General features: G+C 45.0%; 1 protein-coding gene across 1 annotated transcript in view; it reads left to right on the forward strand.

Moving 5' to 3' along the window:
- The first annotated feature begins 227 nt into the window (after positions 1–227).
- LOC135250299 (cysteine-rich motor neuron 1 protein-like) overlaps positions 228–17566 on the forward strand; it is a 36554-nt gene continuing 19215 nt past the window's right edge. Inside the window, exons 1-4 of the mRNA XM_064326462.1 lie at positions 228–985; positions 5035–5196; positions 5531–5704; positions 14103–14345. Of these exons, the coding sequence (XP_064182532.1) occupies positions 688–985; positions 5035–5196; positions 5531–5704; positions 14103–14345 (877 nt within the window). The 5' untranslated portion in view covers positions 228–687. The remainder of the gene's footprint in view (positions 986–5034; positions 5197–5530; positions 5705–14102; positions 14346–17566) is intronic.

The raw sequence follows: 17566 nt of genomic DNA on the forward strand, positions 1-17566 counted from the left end.
GGGTTAATTAGACTAATAAATATGAATATAAGTTTGAATGCGTGGTTAGGGAGTCACATCTACTGATTTTCCTGAACTGTTTCTTCATCTGAAAAAGTTTGTCTTTTTTTTTTTTTGTAAGAAACTGAAACTGGAAAACTCTCTCTATTTTCTACTTGTGAGTGGACAGCGCCCATGTCACTCAGAGGGAAGGGGCGCCGCTAATTTCTCCATCACAGTAATGTCAGTTTAGGTTTCAGATTGCATCCCCGTGCCTTTGGAGAGAGTCGTTACAGCTACTCAATCTCATCAACGCTAGACAGCCCGTGAACTGCCGATGTCCCGCAAAACTGGCTTACTTTAGTATTCAGGTTGTTCTGAGTATCGCAAAGGGGCCGTTCACTTTGCAACATTACAGAAAACGTTTGTCCTTTTCGCTTGGTTACTAGTGCGCAGTGAATAGAGGCTTCTAAAGAAAATTAACGTCTGAAATTTAGAATAGAGGATTCCCTCATGTGATACCAACTCTGCAAAGGGACATTGCTTCAAGCATCGAAAGATACAGTTATTTTACAGACCTGTGCAACTTTGGAGTAACATCTTGCTAATCAAGAATCATTTTCGGGACTTGCCTGGAGGGAGATAAGTAGATTTCGTTTAAAACAAGCCAAATAAACATTTCAGACCTGAAAACCTGACTGACTGAGTATGTACACCAAGTATTTGGTCGCGGTCTTGAATTTTTCAATGTTAGTGCGTGCGGTAGTGGCTTACGAGTGTACGCCATGTGATCTCCGGACGTGCCTCCAGAAGCCCCCGCATACCTGCGACTACGGCCGAACCCTGGCAAAAGACCCATGCGGATGCTGCGATCACTGTAGTCGGCTGGAATGGGAACCCTGTGGCGGACCAGACTGGACTTTAGGCTACTGTGGCTTGGGGCTGACCTGCGCTGCTGTCAACAGTACGACAACTGTAGCGCTGCCTGAAATGGGAATTTGTAAAGGTTGGTGCCTTATTGTTGTACGTGATAGGATATACCCTTGTTCTGTGATGAATGAGTACTACAAATATGAATTTTGAATGTAATGTTTTGCCTTGTTTTAGGTTACAGTAGGTGATTCATCTTTCCTTCTTTAAAACTTAATACGGATTAGTACGTTATTGAATACCGTAGGCTATCCGCGACAGGCAGGACTAGCCTTCTGCTGAAACTTCGCAGAGCAGGCTCAGAAGTGCGCACGAGAAACCATGGGAATAGGAGAGGAAATGCACGTTTTATTCCATGAAGTGGTATTGAGTAATTTGGCTTGTGCACACCCCGGAGTGCCAGCCGCCCACTTCGTGATTAAATCAAACCCCCTGGTTTTACATAGGCAATAGGCTAGTCAGAGATTTCCAAGATAGAGTAGCTCTTCACTGTCAAAGGAGAACAAGTTGTCAGTGAGGATTTTTTTCCAGCCCTCTTAGTCCCCTCTGCTCTTTTCAGTTGGTAAGGGTGACAAGGGCACTGGCAACATGCCCCAAGTCTGCATTACTGGTGTTAAGCTTGCAGTGCCAAAGCAGGACTTGCTTCTATACTCCCAGTGAATTTGGCTTAGCAAAAAAACAAAAAACAAACAAACAAAAAAAACCTTCCATTTATAAATGGGTTTTAAGAATAATGATGCATTAACTTTGGCTGGCACATTTGCCATAGTCCAAGACATATTTCCATAACATGGTCTGAATTAGCTATGGTAACAAATTGGCTGTGTATGTGGAATAGTGCTTTGCTATGATGGGTTGCACAATATCCTTTTCTGTCTGGCCCCCTGCATAGTATAATCCACAGCGTTGCAAAAGACGGCCAGTGGGTCAGGTTTTTATGGTTAGATAGTGCTGCTGTAGAATTTACAACAGTGACCCTACTAAGAACAAACCATTCTGCAGTCCTCATCCGTCCCACCAGTGTAATGACACATGAACAGCAAGCATGCAAGCTGACGTAGAATAGTTTTGGACCAGTTGTGTTTTCAGATCTGTATTTTCATATTTGAAGTTGTGCAGAAGTTTGTAGGATAATTACTTTTGTTGTATGTTGTCAAAACCCACCCAGAAGCATAGCGGACTTTGCCTTCTAGTATGTGATGTTGGGTTTTATCCTTTCACACGCCAGCCCTCACCTGCGTTTTCTCCAGTTCTAAACATGTCAATTGCATGGGACTGAAGTTAATGAAGGTGAGAGAAAGCAGTCCCCCGAAGAGCTGGCTCTAAATTACTCTGCCCTCCCTTCGTCATCATGTGGGGTCCCTTATACCCCACAACACTGGCTCCAGTTCATCCCCGGGGGCAGTGCTCTGATTGAGCTTTATTTACAAAGTCAGCAGAGGAATGCTAATCCCATCTCTCATTCACTACCCCTCCCCAAATTAGGAGCATTAAATTTGCTTAAAATTTAATAGGCTCTTAAGATGATTGTGCCAGGGCTCCAGTTCTGTCGCTGCAGGCGCCCATTGCACAAGCTCTCCTGTAAGGCCATTTTAGGGGTAAATCAACCTTGGCATGATTTGAAAAGGGAGAAAGATGCTACATGATCTGGGATTTCCTATGAAAGCTTGAAGTAGCACCTTAAAGTGATTATGGTCACAATCAATGGCATGGTATGAATGTTTTTCCGTTTCTGTTCCCCATTTTTGAGGCTTGGTTCTTGCGTTCAGGGTGGGCTCGATATGGAACTCCCTGTGTGGTTTTCAGGGGCAGGTGGGTAGCAGCTCATACAGTATCTCAGAGGATATGCTCTAGTACGGTGCTGATCCCCTCAGTTCTATCAGCTGCAACGTTACCGTATTCACATGGGCATCTGTTTTTGCTTTTAGGGAAGCATAGTAAAAAAAATGCTTCTCGCTGCATTCAGCATATCCCGTCTTCCACTTCAAAGCATCCACCTCCACCAGTCCACTCAGAAACTAGCCAAAGGTGATGTTTGTCCAGAACTGCTACGAGAGGACAATGCCTCTGCCACCCTCTCCCCTTGCGACCCCTTGCCCCCTGCACATTCATTATCTAACTCATGTTTCAAAGACTTCCTTTTTAGCTCGCTATCAGCAAGGGGCCCCAGAGGTCAGCTGCCTCATCGCCACTCTGGATGCCAAGACAAACAGTCTCCGTGACTAAGAGGGGACTAAAGGGACCCCGCAGTGCAAATGCCAGCCATCAGAACCACAGGCTCGCCTCCCGATTGTATTTCCCTTCTGATTGGTTAATCTAATAATCAACCCATTACAAGCCTGACCTCAAGACCCCCTCATTTTTGGCACCTATCCCTGACCGCTGGGCCATATTTACCACTCCAATGCCCTACAGACGCCCACTTCTAAGCACCACATAATAGTACATTCAAAGCAGGATTTTCAAAATGGAAAAAATGTGGAGGCACAGATCATATTAAGGTGACAGGAAATAAGCGAGGGAGAGTTTGGTGGAGCATGAGACTTGTACTTGAAAAGCCTGGCTGTGTGCTGCCAGTCAACATAGGAGGTTTGCAGCCTGTGCAGAACTGCCATGCTATATGATAGCAAGAGGTTTTCATAAAATGGAATTACACGGCCAAACAAGTTAATACCCCCCTCCCCCCCTACACACACACACACACACACACACTCACACACAAAATGGCCTGCATTTGCTCTTAGCTACCACTGGAAAAGTGGCTCACAAATGTGATTACTCTGCTACCCAGGGCTTTTTTCTTCCTCGTGGCCTGAAGTGAAAGGTGCTCTGAGGCTGAGATTCTGTTGGATTCTCTTCATGCCAAGCCAAGTATCACAATTTACACCTCGGTGAGAGCTTTGCTGCATGAGCGGCACAGTCAGCACCTAACTCTAACAGTTCTGTGTGTTGAATAAATCTCTTTATTGCTGTGCCAGTTGCCTTTTTCAAAGGAGTGTCATCTAGCTCACAGGCTCTGAAGGATGGCAGGAGACACCGGGGAGATGTTCAGTAGCTTCGGTTTTATTCCACGTTTGAGTAAGACAGTTCCTTGTGTAGGTGAACAGATTAACACAGAGGAAGTATCACTGGTGTAAATAAATATCACTGGGGGCGACATAGCTCAGGAGGTAAGAGCGTTTGTCTGGCAGTTGGAGGGTTGCCAATTCGATCCCCCGCCCTGGGCGTGTCGAAGTGTCCCTGAGCAAGACACCTAACCCCTAATTGCTCCCAACAAGCTGATTGGTACCTTGCATGGCAGCCTTTCACCGTTGGTGTGTGAGTGTATGGGTGAATGAGAGGCATCAATTGTAAAGCGCTTTGGATAAAAGCGCTATATAAATGCAGTCCATTTACCATTTAAATGGGAATTAAAACAACAGATCAATGCAGGCAGCATGAGGAGCACTTTTGTTCTTCTTACACAAATACATGCATTGTTCATGATGTCATTGTCTACTCCTCCTATGTGAAACAGAGGATGTTATCTTGTGCCCCTCATGGTTTGAGTTAGAAAGTGCCCTGGCCTCCTGGTCTATTTTGATAAGCTGCCTGCAATCACCTCCTTACCTCTTAGGAGGGGAACCGATGCACTCTTGCCGGCCCTGTTTATTCACACGCATGCACGGAGACGGGGCCCCGCCACATGGTCACCCGACGGGGCCCTGCATTCTGCCGCCGATCGCAGTCTCATAATCCCAAGGGGGGCCGATCGGCTATTCAGCGCACGGCGCGCCAGAAGCAGCTGACCCGAACTCTTTGTTTGCCATTAATGCTGCCCATTTGTTTCGCGCACATCCCCCCAAAGGAGCCCTTTGAGAAGCGGGAGTTTTCAGGGGTGACACAGAGGCAGCGGCGCATAGCGGAGTAATCGCTACCACCGGCGGCAGGGACGCCGAGAGGCCCCCCCCCCGGCGCTGTGGAACCAAAGCAAATAAACAGACGGATCGGCAGAGACAAAGCCGGGTGGAAGATTAGCGGCGGCCGTCTCGCTTGACGGGGGCCCTGGGATTGATGTTGCTCCCCTGGCTTGGCTGGCATTGATGGTGTTGTTCTACCCTGTGTGTCACCTCTCCCTTGCTGCAGTTTTCCCGGACAGTCCAGAAGCAGGAGTGGAGGATGAACGCTGCCCCCTTCTGAGCGGATGCAACAGGGCGGGTGGGCAGTGCTTCTGCGACACGCGGCGCGCCTGCATCAGCACCTTCACCTACCCCAACATGGAGGCCTGCAGCAGAGCCACCAGGACAGGTGAGGCCCCGTCTTTATCACTGGACTTGTCTAAGTATTTGTTCACCAAAGGCGACCAAATCAGTGACTCGGGAAATTGAAAGTAAGTTTTGTTAGTGCTCTATTGCCTACCATCAGCCACACTTTCTCCCACTAGTGCAGTCAAGTGGCAGGTATGTGATAGCATTGTCACATCGGTGGAGGAGCATCATGGGAAGGCCTTTGGTGAGAAGAAGCACCACTGTTCAGGGCTGAATGATGGACACCGGCTTTTGGTGGGGAAGCTGCCTCTCTCTGAAGCAACCCACACCATTGCGGCACACAAACGGTCACGGTCTTTCTCTGTTCCTCACAGAGAATGGGCGCCACAACAGGGAGCACAGGGAGAGGCACAAGTTTGTGGGCCCCGCCAACCCAGCCTGCATGTTCTCTGGGTGCAATCTGACCGCGGAGGGCTGCGTGTGCGAGTCCCAGAGCTGCAGCCATCACTTCACCTACATCAACCGCAGCCAGTGCCAGGCTGCTGCGGGTAAGCCTACAGTCAGGCCCATTCTCCATTCTGCAATTTACATTGTTGCACACAGTAACACTACTATACTCATAAAATATAACATTGCATGCAGCCCTCTGTGTGGAATATAGTTGTTTTCTACTTTGTTTGTTGAGTTATAAGTGTTTCCAGTGTAGTTCATTTAGATTGGGGCTAACCTGGGTGGATTTTCTTCCTCTGAGAGAGTTTTTGGACAGTTAGTTTGAGGACTTCATGGCCTATTTACAATACAGCACATCCACCCTTCTTAGGTAGGCAGGACTGCTAAGCTCTACTCAGCCGCTTGTCATAACTCAGAGGAGAGATGGTAGCTGGTGCTGGAGCCTTCCCTGGGTCTGTCCTTATATCCCTTATGCTTCCTTATTTGCATTTCATGTTTTCCTGCTGAATGCAGTTAAACTGAAATCAGACAAAAAAACATTCTGAGAGTGGAAGCAGTGGCCCAGTGAGGGCATCTGTAGATTTGGCAAGCCGCTGGGCCAGGGGGGAAGGCAGGGACAGCGCTGATTACTCTGTAGTGCATTGTTCTTTCTAGAAGGACATTTTTTTTTCAAGCCAAAAGCACGTTTGTGGCTTTTTCACTGTGACGTGCCATGCAGCAGGATTTTTTAATTTAAAAAAGCCTTATTTTTTATATAAACATGGATGATTAATTAATGTAGTGTGTGCGGTAGAGCTCCGTACACTGTGGCCCAACTCTGTGTAGAGAGAGAGCGAGAGAGAGAGAGAGAAACAGAGAGAGAGAGAGGAGAGAGAAACAGAGAGAGAGAGAGAGAGAGAGATAGAGATTATAACATAAATTAGCTGAATATAACACTGGTATGTATAATCAGATATGGGGGAAAAATACATCAGAAGAAAGAAATAAAAACTACAGAAGCCTGAGAAGAAAAGAAAGTGTAATTGGAGTCAAGCTGAAGCCGTGCGGTGCTGCACACATTCAGAGAGAGGAAACTTCATGGCATCATGCTGGATTTTTTAACAGCAAACTCTTTTCATGGTTTACAGCAGGCGAGTTCTGAATGAATGGGAATATGGAAAGGTGTTGGGAATGAAGGAGCCCCTTGAAAGGGAGCTTTCTCAGTGAGGTAGATGGTGGCCTGTCTGGCCCACACTTCTTACTTTCATTTGACTGGCACTTCTGATGTATAACTTGGGTTGAGAAGAGGATTTTATTTCACCCTTTGCAGAACACCTGCTGTAGACACATAAGTCTAATTCAAGAGATTGAAAGAAACCATTCATTCAGAAATAAGGCTTTAAAAATCTCAGAGGACATGAAATGTCTGCCTATTTATAAACACATTATTCAAGGGCCATGTAAATTTAATAATCACCCTCTTGTTGATATAAATGACCATCTTTATAAGAACCTATTGTGTACATATTGCCATTTCCTATATACATATAATGCAGTCAGTAGCACACCAGGGGCTAGGTGTGAACTGTGAAACAGAATATGACAGTTGCTGCTGCTGCTCAGCACTGTACCACCATTATATTTCCCCCCTAGTCAATAGAAAACAGTGCAGATCATATGTCATTACACTGAAGTGTCACACTGAAAAGTGTATGTTTGCTCCGCACTGAAAAGTGTGTGTTTACTCCACATTTGGTGTCACAACCCCTCGCTTTCCAGCTGCTGTGCGAAGAGGATGGCACCAAGTGCTCACACCACTTGAAAAACAGTAAACAAAATGTCTCTTTGGTTTTTACCCTCCCTCCCAAACCACTGTCAATACCGAGGCCTGTTAAGCACACACATCTGGTGGCGATTAACTTGTTTGCCTGGCTGTCTCTTCAGAGCCGAAGCTGACTGTTCGTTATCGGCGTGCAGGGGAAGGGGGCATCCTGGATCACTTCGGTTTAGGTTCACCGGGAGCGTCGGAGCGCGGCAGGTGGGGAGGCGCCCCGCGCCGCAGCGTGTGATCGCCCGTCCAAGTGGCGGCGAGGGCCTCTCCGACGTCCGCCCCGAACTTTATCCGAATCCTGTGGAGAAAACAAACAAGGAATTAGCTCTCCGCAAACACGTCCTGTGCCTGTAATAGTTGCTAGCGCGCCGCCGGTTTCCTGTTTTCAGCTCTACCGGCGCTGGAGTGTTTCTTCATTCCAGGCAGAAAATGAAACGAGTCCTTGTGGACCACGGGAGCTTTAAGCCGTCTGCTTTAACACAGACGCTCACGGTGGTGCTTTGAACTAGGTCTTATTTGTCAGTCTGACTAAATTGCGTCAATTCGCAGTAAATAATCCTGTGAGGTTTTTTTTTCTTTCTTGTTTAAGAAGCTTACACATTTTGAAAGAGAGATATTTATGTCTGCTGAATTGAAGGTGATCCTCAGCTTTACCCAAAGACCATTCAGTGTGGGAAAGTGCACACTGAATTATATTTCAGATGCAGGTGACCTTGACTTCAGCTCTCTGCAGGAAGTGTTAGAAAGCAGCGAGGAGCTGTGGAGGCAGCAACTGAGAAACAAGTTGCATGCTGGGAAGGGACTTTGACAAATCATTTGTGTCAAATTCCGGAAATAGCTGGAGGCAGAGCGTCTGTGCTCAGTTATATAATACTCCTTTATTTTATGGATTTGATTAATGCCAGTGGCGTGGGCTACCTTCGTTTGGCTCCTGCTAAGTGATTCTCAATATTGTGATCTTATTCATATCTCTAATTGAGCCAAGGGCACCCTTGGTCCTTCAGTTTTGAGGACAGTGGGAAACTGAGGTTGGCTTCAGGAGCATGGATTGCAGTGCCTGTTGAATATCTGCCCTTACTTAAAGTCACTATAATAGTGTAATAATTCCACTCACTTTGGTACCCTAATGTGTAAACCATATTCCTTTTCAGTGTATTTATAAAGCTGTATAAAGTTGTTTCTGAAATTTTTTTCCTGTGTTTTGCGAAACAAAATAGGAATTTTGGGTTCAGTTACTATTATGAAGTCACAATATTCCAATAAATCATAAAAGGAATCAATACAATCTATGGTTCCTTGTGATTATTCAAAACATGCGATGTGGTACAATAACAATAACAAACAACAAATAAAAATGCAAGCCATTTGCATACTCGATAGATATTCAGACATCTCATTTGGACTACCCCACTACACCAGGCATTTTTCTGCATAGAGTCATTGAAAAATATGTTCTCAAACATCATCATCATGGAAAGCCTTGATAAAGTCATGGAAAGGGGTCAAATAACACAATATCCTTGAAAAAATTGACCTGATTATTATGCAAAATTCCTTGAATGTTGGTGAATTTTTAAGTTTATTATGCTTAAAGGTGTATAGTTGTGTAGAGATAAGTGTGCAATGTGCTATGCGTACTGTATATGAGTAACTGGGCTTTTGAAATATGCGATGTACAACGTAGTGTATACTGTAGGGTGTAGAATGGGAAATAAGCATTCTTCACTTTAAAGTCCACTATGAATACCAAATGTTAATTCTGCGAATCTGGTCATGAGAAATCTAGGTTTATTTTGTGTTGTGAGCCAAGTACATGACGTATGAGACCAGAAATGTAAAAGTACTACTGTGGACACCTCCAGTGTGTTACAGTTCTGGTGATTGGGTCACCAAGGCACAATTATCCACCATGGATCTGGTGACCTGATCCTGAATGCGTATTTTATACAACATGGGCCTGATGACCACAGAAATAGCGCCAACCAATGACTTTTTACTTTCTACTTATGTGCTCTGTATTATGTTTTGGAGTGTGAGAGATGCTTTTTGCAGCTGATAGTTATTCTCGGCCTGAATGAGGTTTATATAATTTGACATTTATAGGAAGGCACAGTTTAGCTTGTTTATTCCCAAACGATGAAAAGCAGTGATAATGGCCACATTTGGCATTATGTTCATGTGAACCTCTTGATTTGGGAAGCTGTTTCCAACTACAGTACCCGAAAGTGGGTGGATCTGGGCGGTGAGTGTCCCATAGGATTTATAATTCTTCTAAAGGACTGGAGGAACAGACAGGCAGGCCATCACTGTCCTCCATTCTCGGGGAATGAAACGGCTAAACATGGGGCTGTTCTAGGTCACTGTCTGCCGTGAGTCAGCAAACTTGCTGTACCGACGTGGATCTGGCCTTCCCAAAATACCCTCATCTGAAAAGCTTCATTAGTTCTGGGCCACTGAGGCCTGTCGGTGCCTCCCTGGTTTGGCACATCCTCGGTCCGTCAGTGGCTGGCAGGCATACTCTTTTGGCGTTTATGTATTGTTTTTGGAAGCCCCATCACACTCAGATTCCCAATTCAATGTGTGATGTGATTTAATGTTTTAATGAAACACAGCTTGTGGACACAAAGACTTTAGTCATTATGGTCAACTTCAGATGTTCTGTCAGCAGTGCTTGGTTATCCTGGCTGACCAAGAAAACCAAGCCTGCATTTTGACCGCTTTTTGTAATTTGCCACAAATTGAGGGACTCCAGGTTACATTTTAAATCCAATGTCTTTGTGCTCGTTTTCGATATGTGCACTTAAGGGCTCTTGTTGGGGTTGGGTTTGTTAGATCTATTTGGGAAAAGCAGCTGAGTCATGCTGTGCGAGTGGAGACTGACCAAAAAGTTGGGAAATGCCTGCACGTTTTATTACTGTGAGTCAAATGAAACTGTGAGCGTGAGGCTCACTTCACGTGCTGCTATTCATTCAGTACCACTCATATTTCAGAAGTCAGTGATGCAGGTGTAAGTTATGGCAAGCATTTACTAGGGAGTGACAGTCTCCAAGGCAGCTGATTTGAAAAATGTGCATTTTAGCACTCATCACTGAGGTTTCAATGTACCCTGAAAACGTACAAAGAAACACAAAATACGCAGAAATGACACCCTTGCTTGAAAGTAAGGCTCTAGCGTGCGCATTGTGCCAAGCTCACACAATGATCTCTAGGAACCCTTCCTTTCTTTTTTGTCCGAGTCATTGTTAGTTCCTTTCAGCCTGATAAAGGCACAGCCTCTTTCAGCCACTTTCACTGGCCTAATCTCATTGGAGATCTGACAATGCGGGGAAGGGCCTGTTTCTTCTGAAAGCGCACACTAACAGCCCTGCCAGAAGGCCCTGCCACCAATATCACATTCTTCATCCTTGAATGTTTTATCAAAGCAGAGAAAGAGAGAAAACCCAGTTGCAGTGGGACCATTCCGCTGCTGCTCTCCGCTGGTCTGTCCACACGGAGATGACCGCCGTGCTAGGACGTCTGATATTACTTTTTTCATCATTTACTTTCTGTGACCCGGGGTCTGCGCACTGTGTTGCTTTATAGGCCTTGCTATTAACATTGTGTTAACAGAGTTTTTAAACTCCAGCCACCAGTGGGCATGGCTCCAGAATTATACAGCTTACGTGAGAAATAGACCCGTTGTCCCTTTTGCGTACAAACTATATAAAACCTGAGGACTTACCAAAAAACCACGGAGGGCAGCTGCACTAAGACTGCTTTGTTCTCTGCTGACTTGCTTCCAAAGTCAGTCAGCGAACAGAACTCACATTGTGCGCTTTTTCCGTGAGTAAACTCAGGCTGTCAACACAGCCTCCTCTGCCTGCGAGAGCTGGACTTAGCCAGCAGAAGACTGCAGTCCTTGTGCCTCCTGCAAAAAGTACTCATTTACAAAGAGGTGTTTTTCTTTCATGAACGAGCTTCTGAGATGCCAGAAATATGCATTGTTACTAATAGTCCATTCTGTGGTAATAAACCAATTTCCGCATCTCTCTTTGGTCTCAGCTGCGCGTTTTAAGTGTGTGTGTCTGTGTGTATGTGTGCACGCGCTTCCTGCGTGCGTGTGTGTGTTTGTATTTGTGGGTGCCTGGGTACAGCATGAGTTGTTCAGAGAGTGTGTGTGAGGGCTGAAGGATTCCAAACTTCTGCATCTTGCTGGCTGGTGGCCTGATGGAGATTGGTAGAGTATTCAGGCAGATGGTTTGTGGACCCTCAGGTTGCTAGGCGTTCTGTAGTATTTCACCAATCCACAAGGAAGACATTCAGTGCATTCGCAGACTGACTTGATCAAGCATGCCAAATTGGGCCTTTGTGTGTTTTTGTTTGTGTGGGTTTGTGTGAGACAGAGAATGGAAGCCATTGTGATGCAGAGATTGCTCCTGTGGCCACTGACTAGCTAATTGCCACATTTGTGTCTCTAGATTAAATACAAATCAAAAGCAGTGAAGTATGTCATCTGTTGAAATCTTTTTTTACCTCATTTATATGCATGTTGTGTTTTTGAAATATCTTCTTTTTGTAAATGTTCCTAATTTGGCCACCCAGGATTGAAATGGAATCAACTGTGTTGAATCCAGTAACTCACTGACGATAGTGCAAATAAAAAGCACTTTTCTTAGATCACACCAAACTGAATCATTTTGAAATATGTTGCTGGAACATTATCTAAGACTCAGTAATAGTAATACACTCCTCAGAGGGGGATGGAACTTCACTGATGTTAAGCACACACATTGCACAACTTCTCCAGAGATCTTCGTTCTTGGAAGCATTTAAGCAAGTTATTTGCCCATTTGGGTAATAGCTTCTCCATACGCAAATTGGTTTTCCATGGGGCATCAACGAGAGCTGCGAAGCACTTTTAAGGAGAAAGATCAGCATCAAGGTGATGTTTGTTAAACTTAATTGAGGGAGTTAAGCCAAAAGCTGTTGAACAGCTTTTTTTGCTGACAGTAACGCAGTTTTCCCCTCTCTGTGACTGAGGTTCAGTGAGCAAGAGATTATCAATGCAATCTTTGTGCTTGCCTTCAGGGCCCACAGTTTCCCAAAGTAAACAGTACAGTACCGACAGCTCGCGGTTGTGCGTATTTATTCAACAGGAAGAATCAAAAAGTCCTCCTTCACCTCTGTCTTAATCTGTCAGATGTTTTGATCGAATATTGCTCTCATGCTATAAATTGCTCCTTAATTTTCAACTTTTCTGGGTCATGAAGAGTGAGACTTCAAACGGAAAGTTTCACTGAGGATTAAAATGCCACGCGAGCGTCCGCTCGCACCAGTGTGTTCAGCCGTCTACTTCCGACTGTTTAATCGCTAAAAATAATACTTCACTCACACTAGTTTCGCTGTGTGAGGACAGAGCACAGGGAAAAAAGACCATTGCCCCTGGCCACGTTGCCAGTCTATTTCTCCATCTGGTAAGAAACTCTTCAGGCTCAGTTTACAGGTCCCCAAATGTCAGGGATGAGATACATCCTCTGCACGAATCAAGTTGCAGGGAGGAACCTCTGGAATCTGGGAAGTCCATTATTTGGCCAGCTTCTGGGATACTTCAGTTGTCTTCAGTCCTTGCTGTTATGCAATTTAACATTTTTTCTGACCATATCCATGTCACAATTTTGATCTATGCTCCTCTACCTTTTGTGGTACACATTTTGTTTTCTTCTCATATTGGACAATGGCGTGTTTATTTGTTCCCATAGCTTGTGATTTCAGCTCTGAATGGGTGAAGGTGGAAGGACAAACTGGTTATATTTTTGGCAACTTAATCAGGCCTTCACTATGGTCTCTTTGAAACAGCTCTTCCAGACCACCTCCCTCATTCCCATACTTAAGCAGGCATACACCATCACCATTTTTAATTGTGTATTTGTGATATTACTCTGGGAATGCCAATTATAGGCCAAGACGTGTGCCTGCAGTACCCAGCGCCTTTGGCGCTATGTATACATTACCATGACATGGGGAACCAAAATTAACAGCGGTTCAGGATTCTGTAATCCAAGCTTCGTGAGGTAGCTACTGTTCTTGTACAATACGAGCATAGAGGGGCTCTCCACTTTTCTTTTCCTGAAAAGCTTCCAAAGCACACTTCTAGCCCCTAGCACCCCTAAGAAGGGTATCAGGACGATTATCTTGGCTTGGGCAAATGAATAAAAAAAACAATTCTTGGTATGTTAAGTGAGATTTTAAAATAGGCCCATTGAAAGAGAAGTGTTCAACATGGTTTGGATTAATCTCCCACGGCTCTGAAGTGCTGTTTGGATTTTGAAGGGGATATACCTCAGACAGGGATCAGCACGCGGCCACGGACTGCAACAGGAAGTACTTCCATCTTTGTCATGTCTACAGTACCACTTTCATCCATTTAGCATCCGATGGAAAAACCCAAACTAACGGGACACTGTAAAGCTGTCACTTTATGAAAGGAATCTATTGACTGTACGGTGCTGTGAGCTCAGGGATATGCAACACGAGCACCACTTTTCCACCACGACCGCATGCTGGGAGTCTTACACTCCGGCCCCCCCACTTCCCTCCTTTCCTTCCCAAACAGTAGGGGTAATGTTTGGACCTCAGTCTGTGGCTCCATCTTTGACGCATTGCTCTGATAGCCTGAGTGTGTGTCTCTTTTTGTTTGTCTGTTTCAGAGGAGCTGAAGTGCGCAGGGATCACTTGTCCGAGCCTGCCAGTGCTGGAGTGCCCTGAGGATTCAGCCCTGAGTAAGAGCTACACGCCCCCTGCTGGATGCTGTCCCTCGGTGCTACCCGTGTGCACCTGTGACTTCCGCACGTGTCAGAAGCCAGAGTGCCCTGGCAGACAGCAGCAGGTCCTGCTCAGAGCCGCTGAGGGTGTCCCCGGGGACTGCTGTGATATCTACGAGTGCCAAAGAGGTAAGACCCCTTTTAACAGGGAATAGGAGACTGGTAGCTCATCCTCACAGTTGACATTGCAAATGGACTGTAAATCAGAGAAATCTCAGGCTCCTATGGGAGAGCAGTCAAATTAATGTAGTGTTACTGTGTTGTGTTGATGGGTATTGTCCTGTTGGGTGTTGCCATTTTGTGCGATGCTTGTTCATTTCTATGGCCTTGTGTGTTCTTGGCTCTGTGTATCGTCATCCAGGATACTCTCACTCTTTGTAGACATGACTGCCATGTCTTACGGGAACTGGTCTGAGCTGTGTGCCATGTGTTTACTAATGAAAACGCATGACATGTCGTATTGACTGTCCCCAAATAGGCATTTAAATGTGGTAGATTTATCCAAGAGCAGTCTCTTTCCCTAGTTGCGCATTCCAGTGAAATCCACTGCCATTCCTCTGGACATGAGAACGATGAGAGTAGAAGGGAGGTGGTTACTGGCAGACTGCTCCTGAATTGTGCCTCAGTCATGGCCCATGCTGAGTGCAAAGTAGGTTCAAAGAGAATATTAGATGCTTGTTAACCAAAAAATTTGGATCTGAAAAGTAATGTTAATGATAATTGGCTAGAGTGGACAGTCATCTGCCCAGAATATGTCCCAGGTTTTGCTCCGTCTTTAGTTTCCCATGTTTAAATTAGTACAGATGTGGGAGTGGGTCTATGTTCTGACTTTTTTCTTGGTCTCTCTGAGGCAGAGTGGGGACGTTGTACGCAGAGTGACCTGTTGCTCTCCACAGAGCAGGGAGTGGGCCCTCCTGTTTACTCTGTGGTCATAGCAAATATTCAGTGTTTTACCAACAGAACAAATTCACATTCTGGCCCCTCTGCCTTCATAAATGTGTGCTGTGTCCTGGAATTAATGGGCTTAACAAGTGCAGTGACCAGAAAACTGCGTAGGCTATGAATATGTTCAACAGAAGTGCAGAGTCAAAGAGTTCCTGTCTGGTCGCACGTCCAAAGGGAAAAGGTTCAACAGTTCATTGATGGGAATGCTTTTTATGCTGTCCAGTCTGAGAGAGGGCGCGTAATCTGGACGGGCAGGCCGGGTGGAGGGGGAGGTGCAGCAGGCTTCTGGCGGTGGCCGTGGGGGAGAGAGGATCAGTCATTTGATAACAAGTGTCTGTTGGTCCTTTGGGCCTGGGCTTGATGCCCTTTGTGCCGCCCTAGCTGCCCGTTAGCCCCGCATGACTGTGCCCACATCAGAAAGCACACGCAAACAACATGGTGCTCCGTAGCACCCAAACCCCTAAAACAGCCATTATGCATCTATTTTATACATAAGCATGTATCCAGGGCAACTTATATAAGTACATACATACAGGTTTAGGTAATGAATGGTGCTGATGCGAAGTCAGGGTCACAACAGGAAGTAGTAAGTGAAATAAAGTGAAATAAATGCCCAAGTTACAAGAGTGAAATTGAGAATGTTGTGTTAGCAGAATTAGGAACCAAATGGGTGAGGGGATGTCATTTTTTATTTTGCTTAAAGAAGTATGAAACTCTCAGTTTTAGTCAGTCCCCACCTACCCAAGTAGTTTGAAAAATGCAATAATCTGGGCGTGGAGCAACGGTGGAGAGGAGGGAGGAGAAGGGAGGGGCAAGGGGATGGGGGTGAGTTGGGGGCGAGTGAAGCTTCCATAGATACATCAAACTGTAGCCTAGCTAGCTACGAAATAAGTTTGACTGTAACGTTAGCTAGTAAAACTCATGTAAGCCTGGCATTTTCCCAATATGATCATACATACCCAAATAGCTAAGTATGCTTCCAACTTGAAATGAAACAGAAAATCACTAGCTAGCTAGCAGACTAAATAACAAGACAGCACGTTTTGATAACTAAATTATCTCCTTGACCTCAGGCACAGGAATCATTATATCAGGGGCTCAATTAAAAGGCAAAATAGGCAATAATATCAACTTTTATTGCCATACTCAATGGGCCTCATTCACAAAACATGAGTACGATCACATTTGATCATAAACTGCATATAAGAATGTTTTCAAGAACATTTCGGCATTCATCATTTTATTCTTATCTGTATTTGTTCATGGCTGTTTCCTTGTTCAGATGACATGAAAAGGATTGAGCATAAAATTTACAAACTACCAGCATTCATCATCTCATACACCAAAGCTACAACAGAATGTAATATCCTTTCACATTTTTATAGTTTTTCTTTTCAGCCCGGTAAAAGGAAAATCACCTGATTTAGCTCCTAAAGAGCAGCAATCTACACATGCCTGATAAGAAGAAATTGACATATTGTCTTCTTCAATCATAAGCAACAGCTGCATATCTGTTAACATCTCAAAAAACTGCTTTGTGTTTCTTACCCCTTTAAGTAGGGCTTGTAAGCCCATGCAAAATGTTCAACGTTCAACAGTGGGTGAGTCAATGTGCAGTTTAAATGGGAACATTTTCAATGAGGCAGTGTTCAGATGGTCACATGGGCAGTTGTCCTCACTGTAGCAGGGATTATTCTACTGGAGGGCCAGTGGTGGAATGAGAGCTTCATTAATGAATTTAAAACACTTGCTAATTTGCTGGAAGCAGTCTCTTCTGTTCTTTAAGTAAATGTAAGCGTGATTATGTTATGTTTTTGTCGTGTTCATTGTACTGTGTCTGGGTCGGTTGGAATAGCTGGGCAGTTTGCTCTTGGTAGAGTTTTCTGTTAGGAGGGCAGCAGCACTGACCCCTGTGTGATCCCGTCGATGGTGAGTGAGTGAGCGACTGGCTGGCTAACGAATGAGCCGGAATGGGCAGGCAGGTGATGACATGAGCTCAGTGACTGAGAGCCTCTCTGCAGCGCGCCCTTTAGTGCCCTTTACAACTGACCTGTCTGACAGTCAGGAGACAGGCAAACAGCTAGCAGTGTTATCTTATGCAGGGCCGGTGTAAACCAGGTCACAGCTTTTGGCTTGTGTCACAAAATTATACATCTATAGTAGTTCTGTAGTCTCAGGTGGCAAACAGTGTGAACTGCTATAACGTGTGTGGGTGCATTCACTGTTAATGTTCACCAGATCTATTGACTTAAATGGGATGCTTGTACAATATGCAATGTCAGCATTATTAAGAATCAAAAATCTAAGTTTTGAGTACGTTGCAAAGCTCAAATCGAAATCAATTCAGCATAAGATTGGGCAGTAATAAATTATTGCTGTGATTCACCCATCATCAGACAAGTCCA

Source organism: Anguilla rostrata, chromosome 1, assembly GCF_018555375.3.
Source record: "Anguilla rostrata isolate EN2019 chromosome 1, ASM1855537v3, whole genome shotgun sequence".
NCBI classification, from domain to species: Eukaryota; Metazoa; Chordata; class Actinopteri; order Anguilliformes; family Anguillidae; genus Anguilla; species Anguilla rostrata.